This window comes from Panthera tigris, chromosome A2 (assembly GCF_018350195.1).
Source record: "Panthera tigris isolate Pti1 chromosome A2, P.tigris_Pti1_mat1.1, whole genome shotgun sequence".
Lineage (NCBI taxonomy): Eukaryota > Metazoa > Chordata > Mammalia > Carnivora > Felidae > Panthera > Panthera tigris.
In genome coordinates, this window is record NC_056661.1 from 156,416,286 (window position 1) to 156,444,210 (window position 27,925).

General features: G+C 51.1%; 1 protein-coding gene across 2 annotated transcripts; it reads left to right on the forward strand.

The window, feature by feature from the left end:
* The first annotated feature begins 4,410 nt into the window (after nt 1–4,410).
* Nucleotides 4,411–27,881, forward strand: ARHGEF5 (Rho guanine nucleotide exchange factor 5). 2 transcript variants are annotated; one of them, XM_042974443.1, is made up of 17 exons: nt 4,411–4,492; nt 9,140–9,270; nt 10,942–11,206; nt 12,197–14,104; nt 14,579–14,636; nt 15,067–15,131; nt 15,337–15,590; nt 18,705–18,865; nt 19,369–19,521; nt 19,802–19,931; nt 20,231–20,305; nt 20,750–20,839; nt 21,961–22,118; nt 22,721–22,882; nt 24,423–24,493; nt 26,252–26,356; nt 27,065–27,881. In XM_042974443.1, the coding sequence occupies exons 3-17, from the start codon at nt 11,176–11,178 to the stop codon at nt 27,220–27,222; spliced, it is 3,579 nt and encodes a 1,192-aa protein (XP_042830377.1). In that variant the 5' UTR covers nt 4,411–4,492; nt 9,140–9,270; nt 10,942–11,175; the 3' UTR covers nt 27,223–27,881. The 2 variants fall into 2 exon arrangements, with proteins under 2 accessions (XP_042830377.1, XP_042830371.1); XM_042974437.1 differs by having other exon boundaries at nt 10,942–14,104.
* Nucleotides 27,882–27,925: the final 44 nt, after the last annotated feature.

The window sequence follows — 27,925 nt, forward strand, 5'->3', positions numbered from 1 at the left end:
TCCTATCGTCATTTGCTACATGTTTCTCTCCTTGATTAGATTGAGGGCTCCTCTCCTTGGGGCAGAGACTTGGTCTTTGTATATCTGGTTTTCGAGAAATGCATATTGAGTAAATGAACTTTTTTAAATAAATGAGTTAATTAGTATTTATACCTTGAATAACACCAAATTTAGGCTAGTTCAAATGTGCAAAGGTGGAGAGAAAAATAAAGGGGGGAGGTGCCTAGGCGGCTCAGTTGGTTGAGGTCTGACTCTTGATTTCAGATCAGGTCATGATCCCAGGGTCATGGGATCCAGCCCCGTGCCGAACTCTGAGCCGAGCATGGAGCCTGTTAAAGATTCTCTGTCTTTCTCTGTCTCTCTCCCACCCCCTCTGCCCCTCTCCCCTGCTTGTGTGCATGCTCTCTCTCTGAATTTAAAAAAAAAAAAAAAAAAAAAGAAGGAGGGGGAGGGAAGGGAGGGAATGGGAAGGAAAGGGAAGGGAAGGAATAAAGGGAAACCAAAGGCGGGCTCCGACTGGAACAGGATAGCTAAGAACCAGAGCAGCCAAGTCAGGGTGGATTTAAAGGAAAAGGAAGGAGAGACCAGGGTCAGCCCAGTTAAGAAAAGAACTGAGTTCAAAAATCACTTCGAAAAGGTTCAACTGTGGGTCATGGGATCAGGCAAAAAGCAGAGTCAGAAAAACCAGAGCAGAATTTATAAAACTAGCACAGGATCCTCTGAGAGTCAGAGTTAACCAAGTGAGAAACAATGTAGCCAACATCAGGGACGACGGCACCAGGGGGATGTCCAGTCAGGGCAGTGACAGCCCCAGGGATATCTTGATGAGTTCCTGCTTTTATTTTATTTTTTTGATTTTTAAATATTTATTTTAGAGGGAGACAGAGCACTAGTGGGGGAGGGGCAGAGAGAGGGAGACAATCCAACGTAGGCTCCAGGCTCTGGGCTGTCAGCACAGAGCCCAACGCAGGGCTCGAACTCACGAACCACAAGATCATGACCTGAGCAAGATCATGACCTGAGCCGAGGTTGGATGCTTAACCGACTGAGCCAGCCAGGCACCCCTAATGAGGTCCTGCTTTTAAAGACAGCCATTATCATTCCTTTGATGCCCATAACTACACAGGACAGTTCTCTGTCCTTTCCCCTCCATGGCTGGATCTCAAAGGTACTGTCTCCAATTAAATATTCCCAAATTCCAGAACCTATACTTTTTCTTCCCCCATCTAATACAGCTCTCACTGTAAAATAACTTTATGTTGAATCTGCTTACCTTTCCCAACCCTTATCACCTTGTGATTGTAAATGTATTCATTCAACTTGCATAACTACGGGCTCTATTAGGAAAGAAAACTAACTCATATCAATCACCTTCTACGCTTGTAGCAAGGTGACCTCTGTATGATACCTTACTGAAGCAGGGAGGCAGGTATTATTAAATAGTATTATCCTCATTTAAGACATGAGGAAATGAAGCACAGTAAGATAAAGACGAAGCACAGGAAGGTTACTATGCCAAATTTTTGCCTTAAGTAAGTGGGGAAGGTAGGATTCAAATGCACCCCTCTCTGCACCTAAATCCCATCCTTCTTCCATTGTATCATCCTCTCTCCTCTCTAGGACTTTACAGAGGAAATATAAGCCCAAATGAAATATCAAAATCTTCGGACAGGATGAAAGGCCTGATTAGGAAACCCGGGCACCACAAGCAAGCATCAAGACATGGAAAAGATGGGGCACCTGGGTGGCTCAGTCGGTTAAGCGTCCGGCTTAGGCTCAGGTCACCATCTCATGGTTCATGGGTTCCAGCCCTGCGTCGGGCTGTCTGCTGATGGGTCAGAGCCTGGGGCCTGTTTCGGATAGTGTTTCTCTCTCTCTCTCTACTCCTCCCCTGCTCCCTCTCTCTCTCTCTCTCTCTCAAAAATAAATAAACATTAAAAAAAAAAGAAATGGAAAAGAAGAATAAAATAAGGGGCACCTGGGTGGTTTAGTCAGTTGAACGACTGACTCCAACTCTTGATTTTGGCTCAGGTCGTGAGATCGAGCCTTGTGTCCATCTCCATGCTGAGTGTGGAGCCTGCTTAAGATTCTCAATCTCTCTCTCTCTCTCTCTCTCTCTCTCTCTCTCTGACCCTCTCCCCTACTTGTGCTCTCCCTCTCTGTCAAAGAAAGAAAGATGGAAAGACAGAAAGAAAATAATAACATGAGAACCACGGTTTGCAGACTCAAGGGAAGAAGAGAGAGGAGCCAAGAGGGCTACATTGGCCCCCAAATGTGTACACCCTGCAGACAGGGATGCTCCCGGGGAGGAGCCAACCCCCTAAGGGATAAGTTTTAACTTTCCTACATGTCACTCCCGGCTGAAAAGTCAGGTCCAGCCTCATATGCTTCACTCTCTGGACAAGAGCCCAGAGGTCATCGATCAAGGGCAGTGACTTAAGAAAAAAATGCTGATAGGTCAGAGCTGGCAGAACAAGAGGAGGTCTGGTCTGAGAGACCTGCCTGACGGTTGGAGGAAACTAAGGCGCAGAGAGCTGTCTGTCACTGGGGAGAACCAAGTCAAGATGGAGGTGACAGAGAGAATAGCCAGGCTGGTTTCCAAGGCAGCTCCATCTCCTCTGACTACATTGCCCACCCTGTAGGCAGGGCGGATTAGCAGGGATCAGCAAGCTCGGCCCAAGGATCAGAAGTGTACTCACTTTGCTCCCCCGTAGAAATCATCGGCCTCCTCGCACCCTGGACTGCATTTTTCTCTCCTAGCCTAGAAATAGAGACACTTCTAGTTTGAAGTTTTTGACCTACTGCACTTCCCATTCTTTTTTTAAAAAAAAAACTATTAAGGTTATTTCTTTATTTTGAGAGAGAGAGAGAACAAGTGGAGAGGGGCAGAGGGAAGGAGCTGATGCGGGGCTTGATCCCACAACCCTGGGATCAGGACTTGAGAGGAAGTCAAGAGTGAGACTCTCAACCACTGGGCCACCCAGGCGCCCCATGCACTTCTCATTCTTAACCTCTCACTGAGCTGGTGACACTTGCTGGGCCTGCACTTACGCACCTGAACTCCTCCTTCTGATTTCCTCATTGCTTACCACACCTTACGCAGCAGCTCAGAGCAGGCTGGAGGCTGCTGAACTGTTGAGGGCTTAACCCTTCAGAGTAATGATGACTGAAGCTCGTTCTCTGAACACAGAGATGCCTCAGGACTTTATTGGAGAAGACACCGTTCTACCTTAATGATATTCTCTCCTAAAGTCTTCAAAAACCTGGTGGGTGTGGTCAGACGGGATCAGTGGAGCGGTCAATGCACAGGGCAATCTGGAAACGGTCTAACCCACTTAGATACATGGGTGTGTAGATCACGGCATTCCCAAGAACAAACAGCCAGAGAGCCTAGTAAGATTCTACTTGGCATAGCCCCATGGGAAGCCCTCGAGAATAATGACTGGGGCTGGGGAGGGGGTGGTGGTTTGATTTAAAAAAAAAAAAAAATGCCAAGAATCTGGGTCCCTCAAGGTGAGGGGTTCTTCCTACGTGTGTGTGGCTGCCCCCTTAGAACATTGTGGTATTCGGTGAAGTCAATGGAGACGTAGAGGATAGACCCCCCCCCCCCCAAGCGTGGCCTCCGAGACCAACAGAACAGAGGTTTCCCTGGAAGAATCTGAAAAAAAAGAGAAAAAAAAAAAAAGAAATCAATAGTACAAGCATGAGAAAACACACAGGCCTGAGACATAGGCACAAACACACAAACACACACACGTCCCGGGAAGACTGCAGAAGGAACGCATGTGGTAAGGCACATCACCAAACTGAAACGAACCTTAAAAACGACAGAAGCAAACAGGTAATACAGAGAGGAGAGGCATGGCCGTGCTGTTTTAGAGATGCATGCTTCTGGGCCCTAAAACATGGAGACAGGTGGACGTCAAGGGAGGGAAACGAACACGGAGGCCCCGAGCCAAGCGCCCCAAAGCGCACACCGACTCAGACCTCCGCGGGCACAGATCCGCCAAAAGAGAAGCACCCGCAGAAAGCGGCAGATCGCGGGGGGTCCGGAGGCAGGCTCAGGCGGCGACCCGGAGAAAACACGGGAGGAGAAACAGTCGGGCACGCCGCGGGGACCCACGCGACCCCCGAGAGCACCCCCCCTCCGCCCTCCGCGGGGCCCCCCGCGCGCCCCGCCGCCCGCGCCCCGCGCCCCGGGCTCCCCTGCGGGCCCGCCCGCCCGCCACTTCCCAGCTCTGACGCGGGAGCCTGCTTCGCACCAATGAGGCCCCGGCGCGGCCGGGCCCTGCCCCTCCCCCAGGAAGGTGTGTCCGCGGTTTCCACACCTGAAACTTCCTAGGAGAGCCAGATCCCTCCCTCCCGTCCGGGCGGGGAGGGGCGGGCCGCGGGTGGGGCGGCTGGGGCGGCCGGGCCTGCGTCGGGGACGGCCGGCCGGCGCCTGGGACCCGGAGGGGACTCTCGGGCCGAGACGGCATGTGACACTGCCCAGGTGGGTGCCCTCCTCCCTCGCCGCTCGGGGGCCCCGGGCGGGGCGGCTGTAGAGCCCCGGCGGAGGTGAGGGACGGCCGGGAAGGACGGGGAGTCTAGGCCTTCACCCCCCCCACCCCCCACCCCGGGCCAGCCCCAGCTGGGTCTCCGGGCACGGGCTCCGGAAATGGGGGGCAGGGCAGATAGGCAGAGTTCGGGGTGTGTGACCGAGTACCCTGGTCCGAAGAGGAAGGAAGCTAGAGGGAAGGCTCTTGCCTGAAAAATTTGCTTCCGGCCTGGTCCCCGCCTTGGAAGTGGGCACCCGGACCCCAGATGTTCCCCGGGCCAAGAATCGGGCCTCTGCCTTCAGGGTCTTGGCCCTGGGGAAACCTAACCCCCGGGAGTAAGAAACGACTGAGGTTCCCTTTGTGGTCCTTGTCCCCTAACTAGAGGTGTTTTTTGTCGTCTCCTTTTTCTTCCCCGGGCCTGGGCCTTCCTTCATTTATCTTCCTCTGGATTCGCATGCTGTGTACGTCTAAGTACACGCCTCTCCTCTGCCCCACGAAGCGCCTGAACGTGTAAAAAGGACTCCTGCCCTGCCCCCACCCTATTCCCCCATATATTCGAAGTACTTCCAAAGCTTCTGTCGATGGTGACTTTGCATTCTGCAGTTGGGGAGGTGAGATGGGGTTGCGGTGGGGGTGCTGGATCAACGCTAGTTCTGAGCATCATTTATGGTTGCCTTTCAGCAGGACTGCCCTAGGAAAGCTAATCCGGATGTCCCTGGGGTTTCAGATCTCAGGCCCTCTCCCCTTCCTGGATCTTGGATTCCCCAGACAGATTTGCCTTCCCATCTACCTAGAAGTGAACTCTGGCCAGGGCTCTTGTCAGATTGAGGGGGAAGGGTGTGTCAGACCAGGGAGAGAGGGTGACTTTCCTTTCCAGTTTCTTCCCTCCTTTGCTCCCCGACTTGCGACTTGCGTTCCTGGTCTTGCAGCCTTGGCCCCCTGTGGAAGTCCCAGCTCCTAGCTACACAGCTCCGCATGTGGCCTCTTTCTCAGACTTGCTGTTTTACCTACACATGGAGCATGAGGGAGCTCCTGGCCCCGGGCCCCAGCGAAGTGGAGGTCATTTGTTAACCAACCTGGGTTAACAAAACCGAAGACCTGCCTAGTGAGGGGGTTCTTGGGGGCTGGGGAGGAAGAAGGATGGGGATATCAGTTCTAAGAGAGTCTCTTTAGCAGGAGGATTGCATGTTGTTACCCTAGCGGGGAGGAGAGAGGCCGGGAGGTAGGCAGGTATGTACTCTTAAAAGAGTACAGTAATTCTAAATATAGTCAGGGGTCCTCATATATTAGGGGTCCCCAGAGTGTATGGCTTCCCGTAACAGTCTGTCTGAGGTTGTCTGTGGCCACACGAAGCATGGTGTCTGTAGGATAGACAAGAACGTGTCATTTGTGGTGTGTGGAATGGTTGGTCACAATGCGGTGTGGACAAAAATGGGGTCACTCACAGGATCACGGGTCGAACAGGAACAGTGTTGCTAAAGTGTCAGTGGTGTAGACTCAAAACAAGTGACTTGCAGCTTCTGCTGTAGACAGGGATGAGTCACTGTGTGTATAGAGTGAACAGGAGCTGGTCATTTATAGCGTCTGCAAGGTGGACCAGAACAAGGTCCCCCTCAGGGTCTGTGTTAAGGACACACAGAGGGTGCTCACACTCATGTTATCTATGTGGATGGCACCAGGGCCGTGGATGGATTTGTGGAGTATATGTCATTTGCCACTAATGACATTCCAGGTAAGCCCGTGTGGTCTACAAGACAGTGGATGATGTGGTGTTTTCAAGCATCAGGGAACACATAAGAAATGTTTATTACACTTTTCATCGGGATGGTGGGGCTTTCCTCAAAGGGATAGAACACAGGTGTTAGCAAGCTAGTGGTCCAGAAAGCTCTCTTATTTTAGTATCTTTGTAACACTGCGGGCAATATTATCAAAGAGTGAGTAAAGGCACATATCTGTATGGTGGTCTTATTTTCTAAATCAAAATGAGAACGTTTTGATATGTGCGGTATTTTCCTAAGGTGAGCCGGAGTATAGACGATATCGTGTAAATTCAGTAGTGTTGTAATCTCAAGAGTATTGCAGTGATGTTTGGTGTAAGTCAGATTCTAGAATACTTGAATCTGACGGTACAAAATCTAGGAAGCCTGGTCCTGAAAAATACACATGACACTCAACATCGGTTCAAAGAACAAGCAGTATGATAGGGAGGAGGGGATAATCTGTGAAATACAATTCCCTGTCTGGTGACTAGAAATGGACAAGACCTAAGGTGTTGGGGGGCTCCAAAGGAGACACTGAGCTCTGTCGCTGTATTTATTAATAGAGCGACTTAGGGCTTTGTCTTGCCAGAAGTTACATGTGGATGGGGTCAGCAGATGCAAAATGTCTCTGGTCTAGAGGAAGACCAGTTTACCATGATGCCACAGTTTACCTGTTTTCTGATAATTGGTGGTTATTCACCCCCTTCCCCCCAGTGGAGATGAGGAGGTAACTAACATAACGGGCAATCCAAAAAGCCTCTCTCCTGATGCCTTTATGGGAGTGGAACCATGGCTTGCAGATTTCCTTTAGCTTTCTTACGTTGTACTTGGTCGTGTCTGACTGCAATAGCATTACTAGGACAGGATCAGGTATAGGGGACACAGGGTATGTTTTTCCTCTGTGATAAATGGCGGCTGACCCGGTGACTGCCATTATTTCCAAGTGGATAGAGGCAGTGTCAGGAATAGTGCCAGTGGGCTTGTAGGAGACAGACACGCCTCGTGTAACTTGAACTGAAGAGGTCTGTGCGGCACAGGGTGCAGAGAGATGCAGCCTGAACAGAGCAGGAAGACACAGGTGTATGTAGAGGCTGTCCGTCCTGAGGACATGAGAGTGTGTGTGGGGACAGGGCCAGGACAATACAGATGTGGGTGACAGAAGACTTAGGGCTTACACAGTCTTCTTAGGCCGGTAGGAGCCAAGTTTCACAAAGTGTTTACAGCGAGCAACTACAGTTATTTAATGTGCGGTTGAGAGAATAGGGTCACGTCACAGTATCATCCATAGTGATTATAGTATTTTGTACTTAGGTCTAGAAATAGGGAGCAAATCACGCACCGTGTCAGTTAACTGGAAAAGGACATAAAAATTCTTCTACGCAAGTATGCTTATGTTAGACGTGGCTCTGTGCCCCATACAGATGGGATCTGTGTCTATGGGGTGGCCAGGAACCTGTCACACGCTACATCTGTGGGGTGGCTGGGGACCTGTTTGGTTATATCAGGCTCTATTGCGTAGAAACTGCAAGGGCGGCTTATGGCCTGTGTGCACGTGTGGATGGGTGCCTGTGCCAGCGTGTATATGTGTGTGCAGTATCTCAGCAGGACAGCAGACGTTTTGGGTGCTGGGCTCCCACGTTAAGCCTAGAGAAGATAGGAAATGTGCAGGTCCAGGGGCAGCTGTGGGTTCCGTAGGCCCCTGGGATCTTCTCTAGGCCAGCCACCTGCCAGCTTCTTCCAGCAGGACTTGGGGCTGCTTCTCACAGACTTGCGTCGGGAGACCTTGGTTTGAGTTCACCTGTACCATTTGCTTAAGAAGTCTGAACAAGTGCCTAGGTTATGTGACCTTCACTTTCCTCATCTGCAAGCGTCTCTTGTATGTCCCTAAAAATCCTTCCAGCTCATGAATCCTACATTTCTCTTTTCTTCTTTCTCTTTCCTCAGCAGTAATTACAATCCCTAACGCTTCTGTGACCCTTAAAGTTGACACTGTACGTTTTAATGTTATTTGATCTTCATTAGAACTCCTTGCAAAGAAAGAATTTAAACCCTTTTTAAAGATAAGAAAATGGCCGTTCCAATAAATTGCAGGATTCCTACAACTGTCTGAAATTACAACGAGCAGAACTAGCAAGATATGTAAAAGACCGAACTAAAAATCGAACGACGTTCTTTTAACTCTGTTTTCTTCCTCTCTTCATCCATGCAATAAATCTTTGTGGCGAGCAAAGGAAGCTGCAGGCAAAGAGACTGAGCAGCTAACATGGCAGTGTTTGAGCCCTGATGAAGTTCATTCTCTAGCCCGGAAAATAGACATGAACTTGGTAATTACAAGTGCAGTGAGTGTGAGAGAAATAAAGGGTTCACTGGGGCAGAAGAGGATGCCGAGCACAGGAGCAGCAGAGGCCCACAGCATGGGAGTAGGGGGTTCGGGGGCAGAGGGCAGTAAGGCAGAGGCCAGGCGTGGAGGGCATATAATCCAGGCTAAATGTTTGGGTTTCATCCCATTGGTGGTCGGAGGCCACTGGAGAATTTAAACTACAAATGGGGCTTTTCAGGATCACTCCCATGCAGAGCAGAGAATGCCTTGGGAATAGGGCAGGAGGGGCGCCTGGGTGACTCAGTTGGTTAAGCATCTGACTTCAGCTCAGGTTACAATCTTGCCATCTTGCCGTCTGTGAGTTCGGGCCCCACGATGGGCTCTGTGTGGACAGCTCAGAGCCTGGAGCCTATTTCAGATTCTGTGTCTCCCTCTCTCTCTGCCCCTTCCCCGCTCGCACTCTGTCTCTCTGTCTCTGAAAAATGAATAAACCTTAAAAAAAAATTTTTTTTTTAAAACAGGGCAGGAGAAGCTCTGTGGAGGCTGGTGGCCAGGCTGTACCCCAGGTGGCCTGGTAACAGAGGACAGGAGAGCGCACCAGGGGCTAGCAGTGCGGATGGAGAGATGTGCACAGACGTGAGGTGCATAGGAGGTGGGCTCAACAGGACTTGGCAACGTGTGCGATATGGGGCAGGTGGGGCCAGGAGGGAAACAAGAATTTTGTTCTGTAATTGAAAACCATTTACTGAGCACTTAATGTGGGCCGGGTATTGGGCTAGGTGGAGACAGTTGAGCGAGACGGATGTAGCTCTTGATCTTGTGAAGCTTACCCCCTGTTATTTGGGATAGATGGTAAATCAAGATGCACACAGAATGGTAACCGTACAAATGCTACAGAGGAGAAGTGATGTGAACGATCTCTGGTAAGTGGTAGACAGAGGAGCACAGTGATCTGGTCAGAGGACTGGGAAATCTTCCAGGGTTAAACCAGGAGTATGTAGTCTCACAAATAACAAGAAAGAGTGCTAATGTTAGGAGTATCCAGTACCGACAAGAGCCACGACATTGGCGATTGTGAGGGCGGTGGGTAGAGTGGTACCAGTGAGGCGTGGATAGAGGCAGGTGGAGAGGTGAGGAGGTGAGGACCACACGCATGAACAATTCTTTTACAGTTTAGATGAGAAAGCCAGGGCCATGCTTCAGTTGTGGGATGGCTCTGACAGAGAGGGGGCGAGGGGTGAGAAGAAGAGAAAATCCATGCCACAAGAAGCCAGGCTAAAGAACATGGCGCCTCGGGGCAGGGACGCCTCTTGTGCTCTCAGAGCAGGAAGCAGGAAGAGTGGAAAGAGCCAAACACAGAGCGCTCTGAATCACAAGGAGTTGAAGCAGCTCCTGTCTCCATTGGTTTCTAAATTCTTTGCAAGGTGGGGGATGTGGTATTCTTTTGGAAGTGAGAAGACAGGTGGGAAGGTCGATCTTCTGAGAAGTGATGGGAGGAGTTCATAAGGTTGTTGAAAGCAGGGGGGGTATAAGAGAGTAGCAGGTACCCACCCAGCAGGTGTCCTGGACCTGGCAGAAAGGGGCAAGCACCATGTCTGCTCTGGTTCTAATCTACTGAGTCTAGTTATCATCCCACTTTACAACAGCTGCTTCTAAAATTGCATACAAAATTATTAATGAGTTATAAGGCCCTGCTAGACACTCTAGAAGAAAATAAGATGAGTAAAATCCAGACTGTACATAGGGAGATAACACTACGCCTGAGTACCTCGGACTCACTTGCTACAATGGCCGGACCTATTTTAATCCAATCGGCAGCTTTGGAGGAAGATTCCGCCTTCAGACTCTGCTTCTCTGGGCTGTTAGATCTAGGGTGTGTCACTCACAGTGTCTGGGAGTTATAGGGGACTGAGTCACGCTTGGTGTCCAGAGAGTAGACCGGGAGAGACAGTATGACCTAATGCAATCTGGAGAGTAATGACCCCTGGGAGTGCTTGGTGCTCTTTGACAACGGTCTCACCCTCTAATTGAATCATTTATTATCTGTCTCCTCCACAAGCCTCCATGAGGACACAGTCTTTCTCTGTCCTGTCCACTGAATGCCCCGCACTTAAATATTGGTAAATATTTATTAGATGGGTAAATAAATAAGCCTACATACATTTTATAGAGGCTTTTGCTTACTTTGTTGAGTATCTTTTGTCTCAAAGAATGACTCTAAGTGGAACCAAAGAAATCCCCCACTCTCGTCCTTGCTGCTGTGTTCCTTTGATAGGTAGAAGCAGAAAGGGTGATGGACACTTTGTGTTTTGTTCCTCTCTAGGGCTTCGCCCTGATGCGGGCTGAGGAGCCCCCACTCAGGGCCTCGACCCCCATCCCTGCCATAGCAGAGCTCAGTGTTACCCCTGAAGCCCTCAGGGGGAGCAGTCAGACCGCCGCCTGGGGGCCCGAAGGTCGAGAAGGCTAGGTGCCATCCTGTACCTGGGCAGAGCGACGCAGACTCTCGGAGGCGCGGCAGAGAGACCTAAGGGATGTGGACAGCTGTGCAGCTGAGAGCATGACCTCGTTCCCCCAGGAAGCCTCTGCAGGTGCGGAGACCAACCAGGAGGACGCTGCGGGTGAGACCTGGGGCACGCCAGAGCATCCGGAGGTGGCGCCTCAGAGCCCGGAGGACGGACGGGCAAGGACACGGGCTCCCGCAGAGCCCGGGGCCCGTCCTGCCCAGGATGAACACCTGGACATGGTCCCGGTATCCAGTGAGCTGGGTGGCCGCGAGGAGATGGAATTTAGACCAGAACTCACTTCTTTGATTTGGGGAACGGAACGTGCAGAAGAGAAGGGGGAGACTTTTCCAGACACCTCTGCTCAGCCCAGATTTGGACCTGCCTGGGAAGAGCATCTGTCAGAAACCAACCAGCCACGGGGCTCCGTCAGGCAGGGGGAAGAGCTGCGGTCTCTGGGGGCGCGAGAAGGTCAAGGGAGAGGGGCACTCGAGGGGCTGGAGGAGCAGGGGCTAGCGGAAGTGGGGTTCCAGGACGGAGGAACTGTCGGGGAGGGTGGGCATGTAGGGGAGCAGGAGCAACTGGCAGAGCCGGAGAAGGGGACGGAGGGAGAACACGGGCAAAGCCAGGAACAGACACCAGGTGATGTGATGCTCGCAAAACAGAGAGAAAGAACGAGGCTTTGTGGGGAATTGGAAGGTCTGCGCTATGGTGAGGAGGAGAGGAAGACTCGGGGCCAGCGAGGTCTACAGCAGGGAGAGGAGGGGAGGAGGGCGTTAGGGGGGACGGAAGAGGGGAGCGTGGACGCCCCGTATGAGGAGAATCAAAGCCTGGTGGGGAAACCAGGGAGAGTAACTGGAAGGCAAGAAGGTCAAGTTCTGCAGGGGCAAGTGATGCTGGGGGAGGGGCAGGTAGAGGAGGCGGGGTCAAGTGAGGAGGAACCAGGGAGTTGGGTTGGGGACCCGCTGTGGGCAGAGGGCAGACAAGAGAGTACCAGAGAAGGGGAAGCCCATGATGGTCTTTCCACACTGGCTCTGGTAGCCCCTGAGGTGTCTTCTCCCTGTGACTTATTTCTAGACGCCTGTTACCCCATGACCAGTACTCCTGGGACTCAGAAGGAGCCTCGGGCTGAGGAACTGTCCCCTACAGCTCTGGGTCCTACACTGGAGCCAGGAGGATGGTCCTGCCAGCCCGTTTCTTTACCTGGCTCTTTTCCTGCTGGGGAGTCACCTGACCAAGAAGCAGCTCAGGATAGCCAGCAGGAGGGATCTGAGCCTAGGAAGGGGACGGTGTTCGGCGTGGGGACTGAGATGGCCTCTGCCAGTACATCCGGGACTCCTCCAAGGACACCAGACTCAGCTCCTTCCAGTCCTGCTGAAGTTTCCCCCAGCACAACTACGTCATCATCTGCCAGCTCCCCACTTGCCTCTCCCAGGAGGGAGCCGTCTCTTGCTGCCCATTCTCTAGAAACCTCCAGAGCATCTGTTTGGACCAACAGGGCATCTCACTGTGGGGCTTTGGAGACTCCCGCTGCTGCCCTCCATGGCTTCCCCTCTGCAGAGGCCGCCGTGGAAATCTCCACCAGCTCCAGTTGGGCCAGCCCTCAGAGCGCCCCCAGCCACCCTACAGGGGCTGTCCAGCACCTGAGGAGCAACTCCTTCCCGGGCTCTCATAGGACAGAGCCGACTCCGGACCTGCTGGGAATATCACTTTCCTTCTCCCATTCAGAGTTGCCCCAGAGGCCCCCCAAACCTGCTGTCTGTGGCTCTGTGACTCCAAGAAGGGACAGGAAAGGTGGTAGGGACCACAGGATCATTCCAGAATCCCCTAGTTCATTATCCACTCTGGGGCAAGACTCTCAAGAATTCACTTCAAATCCAGAAATGTCCAGCAGTCCCCACAGCAGCCAGCCGTGGGGCTCCCCACACACTTCAGCCTTTTCCCCAGGGCCTCCTGCCTATGGCTCTTCCCCACCCCTTGTCTCTGTAGATATGAGGATCCATGAACCTCTGCCCCCTCCTACCCCAGAGAAGAGGCGTGTCCAACCCTCCATGGTGGAAAGAGACAGCCATCTCCATGCAGGGGTTTCCACACTGAAGCGGTGTGCCCATCCTCTTCCATTGGCCCCAGGTTTGGGGCTACATGGCCCCCCCAAAGGCCCACTTCCCCCAGTTCCTGACCCCCTTGTGGCAAGGCAGCACCGACCTCTGCCCTCTATCCCAGACACGCCCCACCCTCCTCAGACCTCGTTCTCCCGCAAACTGAGATACAACAAGCCATTACCCCCAACCCCTGATTTGTCCCAGTCCCACCATCCTGTTTCTTTTAGTAGTGCAAGGATCTACAGGCCTCTACCCCCTGTCCCTATTATGGATCCCCCCACTGAACCACCCCCATTACCCCCAAAGTCCAGGGGGAGGAGCAGGAGCACTCAGGGAGGACTCATGAATTCAGGGGGTCAGGGCAAGCCAAGGCCTGTTTGTCAAGAGTGGATAGTCTCCACTCCCCATTCTGTTGGACGTACCTCCTGGCCCCCAGCTATGGGTCGATCGACAGACTCTTTGGCTTCTACCAGCAGGAATAAGAGTGAAGTGTCCCCTGGCATGGCTTTCAGCAACATGGCAACCCTTCTGAGTCCCTCTTCCCCAACCACGCCCTGGAATCTGGAGCTCCAGGGACCTGCCTCTGAACCAGGACCCTCAGAAGAGTCTGAGGCCCCTGCCAGAGGATCTTTGAGAAGAACAGCCCCTCAGGAAGGAGCCAATGGCCTGAGGAGGTTGGATCGAGGCCAAGCAAGGCAGTCAGACAAACTCAGCCATCCCCACCTGGAGAAGGCATCCAGCTGGCCCCACAGGCGAGACCCAGGGAGACCCCCGGAGGGCGGCAGCGGGCAGGTTGCAGACCCTGGCGAGGGGTCCAGTAAGCACAAGGGCTGGAATCGGCAAGGCCTGCGCAGGCCTTCTATCTTGCCTGAGGGCTCTTCAGGTGAGCAAGGAGCAGGGATCACGGGGACGCTCGTGTCAGACCACGCTTTCTCCAGCTCTTTCCACCTCACTCATCTGTCCCCAGGGCTTCTGCTCTTCCCTCTGCTGGCTTCACTCCTCCACATACCCAACCTCAACTCAGAGTGTTGTGGTGCTCACTGGAGCACTCTGCCTTCTCCTTCCCCTCTATCCCTGTCACCCGCCATGGTGTTCTTTTATTGTGTTTGTTTTCCCCAACTCTTCGGCTCGGTGTCCTCCTAGTAGTAGAGAAAACTTCCTCTTCTTGTCTTCTGACACCAGGGACGAGGACGTTACCTGGGAATGGTGTCCTCACATGCTTTCTGCTTGGGCACTGTCCTCCCAGCTGAGCCCTCATATCCCCCCAGATACCTACGTCTCCCACTTTAGGTCTTTCCTGCTTTGGCTGTCAGAGTGTGCCTCTAAAATCCCGTTACTTCACCATTTCCATTTTCAGAGACAAAAGGTCCAGCCGTAGAAAAATCCCCTGGCCCTTCAGACACCATCGTTTTTCGGTGAGTCATGTTTTCTCTTAACAGACACACTTGTACTGTCTTTTCTGAGGATACCGAGATTTCCATTAGTTGCCAGGGGTTCTGGGACCCTGTCTCTTCCAGAGATGGGGAGGGGAAGAGACATAGACCAGGATTCCAGAGCAAGGGCATCTTTTATCTTCCTGGTTCCGTCAGCTGGGTCTGAATCTCCCATCCTCCTAGGTAGGCCCGTTAGCCATGAACTAACCGCCCCGTGGAAGTTCAGTATGTCTTCCAGAAAAGCTCTGAACTGCCTAAAAATGGGTCGGGCCACAACTTGCCTCTTCAGGGGATTCAGCCCTGACACCCCAGCACACATCCCAGAAATCAGAGACTATCTCATCTATAGTCACCTGGGGCTTCTCTGCCTCAGTGCCCAGCAAGCACCCCAGAGCCCTTCTTGCCTCCACAGGGAGAAGAAACCAAAGGAGGTGTTGGGAGGCTTTTCAAGACGCTGCTCGAAGCTCGTCAACTCCTGTGAGTACCTTGAAACAAAACCGTAGACCCGCGTGGCTTGCTGCCCAGCACTGGCGCTCGCGGCTCCCCACTGCGGGGTGGTGATATCTGCGGGGAGAGAGGATTGCCAGGAGAGCCAGAAGCAGTTTGGCGGCTTCTGTCTCTGTGCCTCAGCATCCCTGTCTCTCTCGTTCTCTCCCTCTGCCGTGCCGCCTCGCCCCTGCAGCCCATCTGCTTTACCAGGAGTACAGCGATGTGGTTCTGAACAAGGAGATTCAGAGCCAGCAGCGGCTGGACAGCCTGGGAGAGGCGCCCGGGCCCGCCTCCCCCCGGCAGCCCCGGAGGGCCCTGGTCTCCTCGGAGTCTTACCTGCAGCGCCTGTCCGTGGCCTCCAGCGGCTCCCTCTGGCAGGAGATCCCGGTGGTGCGCAATAGCACCGTGCTGCTCTCCATGACCCACGAAGACCAAAAACTGCAGGAGGTACCGGGCAGGGCAGGGGCGGACTGGAGGGAAAGCAAAGGCTCTCATTTCCTGCTCGCTACCGCCACCGGCAGCAAGAGCTGGCTGTCCCCATCACAAACCCACCATGTGCCCCTGCACCACGGCTATCGCTCCTCTCCACTCCTCTCCACTCTGATGCGTCTGAACTGCTTTCTGAACCTTCCCGCTGGCCCTCCTCCCCGCTTGCACTCGGCACGGGCCACTTCCTCCCAGCTGTCACTATTTGGGGCTCGTAGGAAGTGACTGTGCCTCTGAATTTGTTGGGAGGAGTGTGGAATTAATCCCTTCTCTGCTGCTTCAGTCTAGGCTAAAATTTCCCTCTTCAACCAGGGTTCCACACGACACTGGAGGTTTTCTCTTCAACCAAAGCACCTGCAGTGGCTCTTTTGCTGAGTCCTTTGTAGCTGTCCTGTGGTCCACTGGTCTCCTAGAGGCTTTGGAATGACCATCAGTCTCAGCTCGGTCCTTAGACCCAGTGGCAAGGCTGTTCGGTGTTTATTACCGTTAATAGGTTTTACGTGGAGAACTGCTCTTAATAATAGAACCTTGGGGCGCCTGGGTGGCGCAGTCGGTTAAGCGTCCGACTTCAGCCAGGTCACGATCTCGCGGTCCGTGAGTTCGAGCCCCGCGTCAGGCTCTGGGCTGATGGCTCGGAGCCTGGAGCCTGTTTCCGATTCTGTGTCTCCCTCTCTCTCTGCCCCTCCCCCGTTCATGCTCTGTCTCTCTCTGTCCCAAAAACAAAAACAAAAACAAAAACAAAAAAAATAATAGAACCTTTCTTCCCAGGAAGACAGTATGGCACCATGGAAAGGCATCATGGAGTCATGTTTGTGTATCTGGGTTCCGGAGTAAATGACCTGGTTGTGAGCCCACTTCTCTGTTTGCTGGCTCTTTAACTTTGACCAGATTACTTGCTCTTTCTACCTCTCTGTTTTGCCATTCGTAAAACTGGGTCACCAATAGTCAGTGGGAGAGCCAAAAAAGATAAATGCCCAATGCACAATAGTCACCCAAAAAATGTTTTCTACTGTACTTTAATTTCAAGTCAGGCCAACCTGGGTGTGAATCCTGGCTTCACCATTTAGTAGCTGTGTGACTGCAAGTTCGATAACTTCACTAAATCTGTTTCCTCACCTAAAACTCGAGGATACTGATGTCTTCCTTTCAGGGTGGCCGTGTGGTTTAAATGAAATGTCCCTGTCTGGCTTTTAGTGTGAAGTCTGGTGCCTAGTTTGATACATATTACTGCCAGACTCTCCCTCTCTCAGAGGTGGGAAGGAGGAAAATGTTGGCCAGAAGGACTTAGAGATAAACAAATCAAACAGAGGCAGCTATAAATGTTTAGGTTTTTTTGAGACTCAGGCTTGGGGCTCTTGTTCTGACCTCAACTTGTCAAGCATACAGAGGATATGTAGAAAGTCAGTGATCTGCCCAATACTTAAGGACCAAACACCAGGAGAGCGTTTGGACCCTGGCTCTCTCACCAACTCCAGCATACTGGGAATCCCACCAGGGCTCCTGGGCCAGCCCTGGTCTCCGTTTCTGAGAAGAGAAGCCTCTGTGCTTATATGCACATAGTCCTTTCATAAAATAGCACTTCTGGGGTCTACGAAGTGCTTGCACCAACCCCATTTCTGGTGACTGGCACAACGTCTTTGTGACATGGGGGTCACTGTACCTACACAAAAAGGCAAGAAGCTCTGAGGTTCAGTGAGGTTAAATGAGCCACTCCAAGTCCTATCGTCAGTTGAATGTTGGAACCAGGACTCAACCGTCATTACCAGGGTCATTACCCAGGTGTGTGCGTGTGTCTCCTTTGCCTTTTCTGTTCTGTTCGTGCATCTACCCCGAAGCTGCATGCTTGGATGAAGAGTAGGGGTGGCCCAGCGCGAGGAGGACAGGGCCGTGAGCCATTGCGCCCCCTGCTGGAAAGTCCACACAAGTTCTCACGTGCTGGACCTTCTCCATTAAACCTCAACAGCACCAACTCGTTCTCAAATATCCTCCTTGCGCCCGTGTTTCCCCAAACCTCAAATCACCTTCATCCCCTAAATCTCTTCCTCTTTCAAAGTCCTGTGGCTCAGAGAGTGAGTCAGTCCGCCATTCATTCAGTTACCAAACTCCAAAGCTGACACATTAGCTGTGACTCCGTCTGCTCTTCCAGCCCCCGTTTCTAGCAAAGAACCAAGTTCTTCTGAATCTGCCTCCTCAAAAGTTACGAAAATGGCCGACCTCTCCCATCCCGTGGCCATTCAGGCTTCTATCTGTCACCCGGAATTACTACGACGGCTTCCTAACGTGACACCCCTGCCCCTTCGGCTCTTTTCTCCATGCCGTGCTCAGAAATAGCCTTTACAGAAACCAAATCTGATCAGGTTATTTCCCTACGTAAAGCCTCTTTTAACCTTCCCGTTGTCTTAAGTCCAAACCGTTTTACCTTGTTTACGGAATCCTCCAGAAGACACCCCATTTACCTCTCCGGCTCCAGGTCCTGCCACTCCTTTAGTATAAATACTTAGTTCCCCAAATCACTCAGTTTACTTAAGCTTCTTGAAAGTATCTTTTTCTCTTCTACCTTTAGGGGCTTGTACACATTCTTCCCTCGGCCTCAAATGCTCTGTCCCTGTCCTCCTGATACCAGGTTAGGCCCTGATGTGACTGCAAGCTATCAGAGAGGGTCTGCCCCCTTCCCTGCTCTGCCCCTCGAACATTATGCAGTGGCTAGCAAGTGCCAGGGACTCGAGAACGATTTTATTTTATGTTATGTTATGTTATGTTATGTTATGTTATGTTATGTTATGTTATGTTATGTTATTTTATGTTTGTTATTTTATGTTTGTTTTTTTATGTTATTTTAATGTTTATTTATTCTTGAGAGAGAGAAAGAGCAAGCCTGAGCCGGGGAGGGGCAGAGAGAGAAGGAGACAGAGGATCTGAAGCTGGCTCCGTGCTGACAGCAGCCAGCCCGACGTGGGGCTCAAACCCACAAACCGTGAGGTCATGACCTGAGCTGAAGTCGGACGCTCATCCGGCCGAGCCACCCAGGCGCCCCTCGGTGACTATTTTTAATCAGTCTCCTCTCCTACCCTCCAGGCCAAATTCGAGCTGATTGTGTCAGAGGCCTCATACCTGCGCAGTCTGCATGTGGCAGTGGACCATTTCCAGCTTTCCGCCCCACTGCGGGCCACCCTTACCAACCAAGAATACCAGTGGCTCTTCTCTCGTTTACAGGACGTGCGTGAAGTCAGCACCACGTGAGATTCCTCTTGTCCCAAACTCAGCCTCGGTGTCTTTAGCCTCTAAACTGTCAGTTGGGTTTTCTTTTCTCTCAGAAACCCTCTCCTTGCTCTCCCTCCATGATTCCCAGCGCTGTGGGAATAGGGAGAGCAAAGAAGGGGAGAAGGTATGTGGGTGGGTAGATCCGTTAACGGGTGAACAGATGAATGAGAGATGCTTCCCAGGTTGAGGGGATGCACTGGAGATGGGATATGGGCAACAGGTGAAGATCAGAGAGCCAGAGCAGAACCAAAAGAAGAACAAGAAATGGAATATAAGGAGCAGAGGGTTAGATCGGGGCAAACTAGGAATTGCCTTGGAGAGAACGCTAGAGCACGGCAGGGGCACTGAGCTAAGGACAGTCAGTAGAAGTTACCGCCTAACAGAAAGAAGGAGTCACAAACTCAAGGTGTAGGAGGGGTCCGTCAGCTGCTCACGTGAGGCCCCCAAGTCTCATGAGACGTGTGTGAATACTATACAGGTTCCTTTCAGACCTGGAGGAGAACTTCGAGAACAACATCTTCACCTTCCAAGTGTGCGATGTGGTCCTGAACCATGCCCCCAACTTCCGCCGGGTCTACCTGCCTTACGTCACCAACCAGACCTACCAGGAACGCACCTTCCAAGTCCTGCTGTGAGACCTGATCCCTATTCAGTCCCCACGCGAGCCCTGCAGTGACCTTGCTGCACTAAAACCCCCGGACCCCAATCCCGAGCAGCATCCCAAGAGCCCATGTTTCTTGTGCCTGCTCTGTGATCCCAACCCCAAAGCACCTTCCAGGTCAGACGCCCTCAGCCGTCACACGTGGGCGCCCCCACCATAGACATTCCACTGCATCTCTACTCCCTGTGCCTCCGCTGTGTCCCCAGTCCTCCCCACGGCCCTCCTCACTGGAGGCTCGCTGCCCACGCAGGAACAGCAACAGCAGCTTCCGGGAGGTTCTGGAGAAGCTGGAGAGCGATCCTGTCTGCCAGCGCCTTTCCCTCAAGTCCTTCCTGATCCTGCCTTTCCAGCGCATCACCCGTCTCAAACTGCTGCTTCAGGTACAGCACGTCCCCCCGCCCCCCCCACCCGCCGCCCCGTCCCCCAGACCTCTTCCTTCCACCCGAAAGAGATGATCTCCGGGAGCCCCAGGGCCCGGGACCATGCATGCTTCTGCCCCTCTTCCACACCCTGTGGACCACGTGAGCCTTCTTCTGCCCACCGCCCTCACCGCTCTCCCCCAGGGTGAATTTGCTGCAAAAATTTGGTTCCTAGACTTCAGTAGCTTACCCACAATTCTCTCTTCCCGTTTTCCCGTCCCTTCTTTCCATCTGGCTCCTGCTTACTGTTTGTCCTACAGAACATTCTGAAGAGAACACAGCCTGGCTCTTCAGAGGAAGCAGAAGCCACCAAGGCACATCATGCCTTGGAGGAGGTAAGCAGCCACCACCCCCACTCAGACGCCCAGGATTGTCCTTCACAGAGAATTCTTCTGCGCAGGCCCGTGACTCCAGAGAGCAGGGGTCCCTGCTCATGGGATCGCTCAGCCACCTCACTGTACCCACCAAACCTCCAGACACCCGCCCCCTCCCCCCAGCCTCCTTCCCACACTGAGGATGCTCTACACCAAGGGGCCATGCTGTCACTGCCACCAGCCCCAGATTAAATCTTACGTCCACTCCGCCCCGGAATGGCGTCAGGTCATACAAAATATACCCGAGGCCTAGAACTGCCATTTGGTGCTGCCCTCACACCATTCCAGCCTGCCAGAAAAGACGGAGGCCGTCGCAACCAACTTCCAGATTTCTTGCAGAGGACTCAAAGATCAAAGCCTCTAACACAGTGCTCTTCCTCTTTCCTCAACCTACCCACGGTTCAGCTGATCCGAGACTGCAACAACAATGTCCAGAGGATGCGCCGGACAGAGGAGCTCATCTACCTGAGCCAGAAGATTGAGTTTGAGTGCAAAGTGAGTTGGTCCCCTGCACCCCCACCCTGCCTGGGAAGCCGCCACAGGCAAGCCTCTAGCGTAGAACCATCTTGCTCGCGCCGTCCCGGTCTCTGCCCTTACTGCTGTGTGTCTTCTATTCTGGCCTGTTTCTGGGACACCCAAATGCCTACTTCAATCTCTGTGGTATATCGTTAATTGAAAAGGGAGAGACACAGAGCTGTGCGTACCGTAGCATATTACCGTGGGTACAGATCTGTGCATGCATTTGCTTGTGTCTACGTGGAGATAGGCTGGAAGGGGCACATGAGAAAGGTAGGACAGGGGTTACCTGAGGGGGAGAATGTGCATTTGGGAATGGGACAGGTGAGGGAGAACCTATCAGTGTAAGCCTTGATGACAATAACATTTGGTACTTAAATCAGTCAATGTTTGATCAAGTCTTCATCTAATCTAACCAACGCAATGTGAACTGGATTCCAAATATAGGGCCAAAGTCTCCCATCAAAATACAAATGTAAAATAAGCATTCCGCATTCAGATTCCACCTCAGAACAGGTCCCATCCTTATTTCCCTCGAAGAGAGGGGAATCCTTTATCCCCGTATTAATTGTATTCCAGCACCCCTATCTTTACCCAACTTGCAACTCCGAGCAGACCCCACCTACTTCTCCTTATCCCTGTTCCCACATACGGCTCCAGCTGCTCCTGTTACGTCTCTGGTTATAATCAGAGAAAGAACAAATGTCAGAACTGCACGAATCCTTTAACTTCTAAGACACACAGCATACGGTTCCCTGCCGTGTTCCTTCACATGCCTCGACTGGGGTCATCCAGTTCTCCTTCAGTTCAGGCTTCTAGGGCTGGGCTTTGTCACATAGTCACTGTCCTGGGTTGGAGCGTAGGCACCTTCTGTTCGCCTACTGGGTGGACGTGGGGGCCACAGGGTAGACGGTGGTAGGTAGAGGGCTCTGGGAGGAGCAGTCTAAGTGGATGGGTGATGAACAGGAAGGATGATGTGGAAGAGGGCGTCAGTGGCGGAAGCCACGAGGAAGAGGCATGGTGAGGAGGGCGGGACCAAGGAAGCCTCTCGCTTGCCCTGTCTGTGACGCGCTGCCTCTTCTGTCCTCCCCTCCCTGTAGATATTCCCGCTCATATCGCAGTCACGCTGGCTGGTGAAGAGTGGAGAGCTGACGGCCCTCGAGTTCAGTCTGTCCCCAGGGCCGCGAAGGAAACTGAACACGCGTCCAGTTCACCTGCATCTCTTCAACGACTGTCTGTTGCTGTCTCGGCCCCGAGAGTCAGTGACTAGAACGGGAGGGAAAGGGGATGGGGCCAGAGGGCAGGACTAAAAGGGACAGTAAAGGGTCGTGTTCCTGGGGGAGCCCTTCTCAGTGGCTCAACCCATGGAGTGCAGGTCATGGGCTAGAGAAGAGAAAGAAAGGTCCGAAGCAAAAAAGGGGATCCCACCAAATTATGTCACAAGATCACGTGGCAGGGCCTGAACTATGTTGTAGACATGGAGCAAAATGTAGCAAATGAGCTGCTCGCATTCTCAAATTAGCTCGTTTGGGCTAGACTCAGCCTACTAGTCTAGAGGTTCTTAGCCAATTCCAGATCCTAACTCTTTGGTCCTAAGGGCTTTAGAAAATTGGTATTGATTCGATCTCTTCAACTCTTTAAAGTGGTGAAGTATTCATTGTACTAGACATGTGGTTTCCCAGCTCTGTGACAAATCCCTGGGTTCTCTGGAGCCACCATCTTGGGAGCAAGGTAGCACCACCTCGTGGTTTTTATGAGGATTTGCAAGCTGCAAAGGACAGGGATTTTGAATCCAAAGGTATGATGGTGGCTGAAGCATAACAACTGTAGAATCAAGTTGAAAAGCCTCGTATTTTGCAGGGGTAGCCGGTTCCTGGTATTCGACCATGCTCCCTTCTCCTCCATCCGAGGGGAAAAGTGTGAAATGAAGCTACACGGACCTCACAAAAACCTCTTTCGGCTCTTCCTGCTGCACAACGCACAGGGCACCCAGACTGAGTTCCTCTTCAGCACAGAGACCCAGTGAGATGGGGCTGGGCAGAGGAGTCGGGGGGAGGGAGGAAGGGAGGGCAGCCTGGGAAGAAAGTGGGGCTGAGACAGAAACTGTGTCCAGAGGACAGCCGCAGCACGATCTAGCCCATTCCGGACTGAGAGCATCCGAGGAGAAATCCAAACCCAAACTCTGAGCTAATAGACGACTTGCAGGAGACGGGGTGGGAAGGGGTACAGAGTTGCTGCCGATGTTTAGCATCTATTTTCTGCTCTTCAGTCAAGAAGGACAAAGTGAGCGAGACAACAGAGAAGAGACGGGATGGTATGGAGTAACTAAAGAATTGAATTACTGACGTCCACGAGTCATGTGTATAAGCCAGAAACTCTTCAGTGCCGAAGGCTGGTGGACACTTTGTGACTAAGACAAGCACTGGGGTGTCTTTAGCTTTCCTCCCTCCCACTTTCCAACCCAGGCCTCTGTTGAGCAGAAATCCATAGTGTTGACAACTGTGATTTGCTCATGTTTTTAGTAATAATAATAATAATATACATTATTATATATTATAATATGTTATATATTTTATAATATATCATATTATATAATTACATTATTATAATAATATAATACACACACATACATTTTGGGGAGTATTAAAAATAATACCTATAAAATGTAGTAACAGTGCCTAAAACAATGAACAAACTATAAGCTCATAGCTGTTGCTGCTGTTACAAGAGATACAAGAAGCCTCTCCCTTTAAAGGTTTGACATGATGCTAAACGGTCTGAGGATCGATCCCTATGTTGTAGATACTTTTCCGTTTGGTCTCTTGGAAGACATCTCTGGGTAGGATCGACCTTACCCGTCTTTACTTACGGAATAGAGGGGCTGGTACAGGGGTTTGTATGCAAACTGTGACCACAGTCAGGTAGTCAGTTACAGACTCCTTTTCTTTGTTTAGTATTTGGGGCAGCCTCTTCCTGGAATAGAAATAGTGTCAGCTCTCAATTACTCCAGCGTTTTTGGAAGCAGAGGCTAAGATAATGCAAAATCCTTCAGATGATTACAAAATCAGCTTGGGTTATATTGCACGACCAAAAAAAAAAAAAAAAAAGCACAGATGTCTCCCTGATCTAATTGTGATTACAAAATATTGTTCATCTCTGAAGTATTTGGAGGAAGGGAGGTGGGGAGTAGAGTGTGGAGAATTCTGCAGAGTGATAGTGGGGATCTAAACTAAGATGGACATCTTGCTTATTACAAAATGGAAAATCTCATGTGTCTAAAGCTAACATTCTGTCCCCACTTGAAAGATATGCTATTAAGAGGGTAAGCCTGGAAAGAGAAGGAGAAAAATAAAGGGTGACAAAACACATTAACACACAGTTGGAGATCTTATATTTCCAACCAAGCAAAGTCCCATTGACTTTTGTGCTTGATGTCATTGAACTAAACAATGCTTTGAACCGGCCAAGTCTTTCCCACAGTCATTTCCCTACCCCATCCTTGGCCTTTGTCCTCTACCCCAGAGCTACAGCTGAAGCAGCTGACCCTGCTTTGTTTTCTCAGAAGTGAAAAGCTTCGATGGATCTCAGCCTTGGCCATGCCCAGAGAGGAGTTGGACCTTCTAGAGTGTTACGGTGAGTGAGGGTATAAAAGGCAGAGAAAAATGGCAGGGCCAGAAGTCACCTTTGGATGCAGGACTTTAGGAGGCTGGGTGGTAACTCTGAGAACCTTCCACTTATTGCTTTTATCCAGAATTTCAGAGTGGAAGTCTGGCCATTGGAGCTTAAGCAGCTGAGATGATCCACCTAAGACTACTCACCACTATGGCACCACCTCCTCTGCCGTATATCTTCTCCCTTGGGCCATAATTTGCTCTTTTTAAATATTTGTCCCTGTAAATCTATCCTGCGATTATTCTGCCTAGATTTTACCTGCCTGAACATCTTGGGGAAATAGGGAGAAATAGGATGGTTGGAGTAGGAGTTGTGGAAGGAAGCAACCCAGTAGATCTGTCATAACCACACCCTCTCCTGTGAAGAATGACCTGAGCTCACCACCCTTAGCCCAGGCTTCCAGGTAGCCACAGACATACACGCACATTATGCATGTGTCTGGCATTCATGTGAAGAGTAGATTTCTGGGTCTCCTAAAGCCCCACAGTTGTCCTTCAGCGAGAATTCCCTAACTGGTATCCAGAGACGAACTGAACACAAAGGAACACTGGTGACTCAAAAGAACAAACAAATACAAAGAACCTCTGAAAAGGAAGTAGGAGAACTCAGGTTGTAAACTGAGTTCTATTACCTTATTCACTCTGTGAACCCATCTGCTGGCCTTCAGTCCCCCAGCTGGAAGGAAGGCAAGATGTCCTCCTTCACTGTGGTCTTATGAGTGGCAGATTGGAGATAAGCTTTAGAAAATGGATCAGGGTGCCTGGGTGGCTCAGTCAGTTGAGCGTCCAACTTTAGCTCTGGTCATGATATTACAGTTTGTGACTTTGAGCCCTGCATCGAGCTCCCTGCTGTCGGCACAGAGTCCACTTCGGATCTTCTGTCCTGCTTTCTGTCTCTCTCAAAAATTAGTAAATATTAAAAAGAAAAGTAAATGAAATACAGACAATAATGCAGCATTCTGTTTGTTTTCTGAGGGAACCAGTGCAGTGTGGTAAAGGAGAAAGAGTGTAAGGTTGGAGGCTAATGGGTCAGAAGACCTCTGAGGCTTGTTATCTTGATCTTAAAAACTGGAAATTTCCTCCGGCTCAGAAAAACACAGAAATACAGAAAATCTCCCGAGGGGTCATCTTGATCAACCCAGTCATTTACAAGTGGGGAAACCAAAGCTGAGGGGATTGAGTGCCTTACTTTGATTGTACCTGGAGCCCCATGGCTGCAGCTCTTCCAGCCCGATCTGGTAGGTACTGTGACAAAAATGGAGAATGAGTCACAGCTTCAGATTTTACAATCTAGTTGAAGAGGCAGAACACATACACAAGGCAATTAGACAAGAGGTAGATGGTGTGGCCTAGACAATTAGTGTTAAAGGAGTTCAGGATCCTTGGTGGACTGGAGAGTCAGGGAAAGTTACAGAGGGAATGTGGGCCTCTAGCAGAATCTGAGTATTTGTAATGAGTCACTGAAGGTTGTTACAGTGGACTTCTCAATGCATCTTCCCCGGAGAAATAGAATTTTTGACTCATTTCAGTTCCAGTATTTTCATTTCCTTATTGGCCCTTTTGTTTCCTGGTAGAGGAGAAAGATTCTTCTGTCTCACTTGTCTGTAACTTTCTAAAGCCCAGACTTTATCCTGAGTCCTCATATGCTTCCCCTGTAATTCCTCTAATGTTCCAGTCATGTGCCTTTCCTAACCTCTCTTCACCCTCTTCTCTTCCAAAGACTCCCCGCAAGTACAGTGCCTTCGAGCCTACAAACCCCGAGAGAATGACGAGTTGGCGCTAGAGAAGGCAGACGTGGTAATGGTGACTCAGCAGAGCAGCGATGGTAAGAGGGAGAGCCCAGGAGTAAGCTGGGCGTTGGAGGTGGGACACTGTAGGTAGATGTATTCATTTCCTAGGGCTGCATAACAAAGTACCACAAGTACGGTGCCTTAAAACAATACAAGTTTATTCTCTCATGGTTCTGGAAGCCAGAAATCCGAGGTCAAAGTGTTGGCAGGGCCGTACTCCCTCTGAAGCCTTTCAGGGAAGATCCTTCCTTGTCTCTTCCAGCTTCTGGTGGCTCCAGGTATTCCTTGGCTTATGGCAGTATAATTCCGATCTCTACCTCTGTCTTCCTTCTGTGTGTGTGTGTGTGTGTGTGTGTGTGTGTGTGTGTCCAAATTTCTGTCTTTTTGTAAGGGTACTGATTATATGGGATTAATGGCCCACTTTGCTCAGTATGACCTCATCTTAACCTTACTAATTACACCTGCAACAACCCTGTTCACAAACAAGGTCACGTTCTGAGGCACCTGGGGTTAGAACTTCAACATATATTTTGGGGGAAACATAGTTGAATGCGTAAGAGTAGTTCAGGAGTAGGCAGTTGTAGACCTTGCCAGACCTAGAGCAGCATTGTTAACATACTGGGAGACTGGATTTCCCAATGCTGGGGCCTCCCTAGTCATTTCAGCCTTACCATTCAGAAAAGTCTGGGGGAATTATTGTGAGTCTGTCCTGGGTAATTCTTCTTCCCACCCATTGCCTGTAGGCTGGCTGGAGGGCATGAGACTCTCAGATGGGGAGCGAGGCTGGTTCCCTGTGCAACAAGTGGAGTTCATTTCCAACCCAGAAGTCCGTGCCCGGAACCTGAAGGAAGCTCATCGAGTCAAGACTGCCAAACTACAGCTGGTGGAACAGCAGACCTAGCTTTCTCTGGGAGGAATCCCCTGAGCATAAGGACAAGATGTTCCTGGAAAGGGCTGGCCCCAGAACCCTGCAACAGAGGCTTTCTGTGGACCAAGAACTAGACCTTCTGAAAACTCAAGAACAAAAACCCACTACCAGTTGCTAGTCCCAAACCTCCTGTTTTTGTGCTTTGTGCTTGGTGGAGGGATTTTGAAGGACTTTGCACTGGACTCTGAGAAGCTTTTCTCATAAGAAAAGGGAGAAATGGGGCCTAAGCCAAGGAACTTTACCTCTACTACCATATAGTACTTAAACATTCTCTGTTTCCAGAGTACAGGTTCAGGGCTGACCAAAGTTTCCATCGTGGCTACAAGTTAAACAGAATCTGATTTCAGTTCACTGGAGGGAGATGTTTAAGGGGGATTAACACATCAGATGAGAGGATCAAGCTAGTGACCTCTAAGGTGCCTTCCAACTCAAGAGATTTTCCCTAATTATCGGTGTGAGGTCAGGGCATGCATCTCTGGGATCTATGTCTGTTGGTGGCAATGTGAGGGTTGTACTCTCTCACGCTAATAAACTTGGCACTTCTCTGAGTGTTTTCTTCTCAGACTCCTGAGCACTGAACAGGGTTTGGAACATGGAATTCCGTGAGAATTCTAGGCCATTTGATTTAGGTACATGAAAGACCAAGATGGTGCCTAGATCAGGACAGATGCCAACT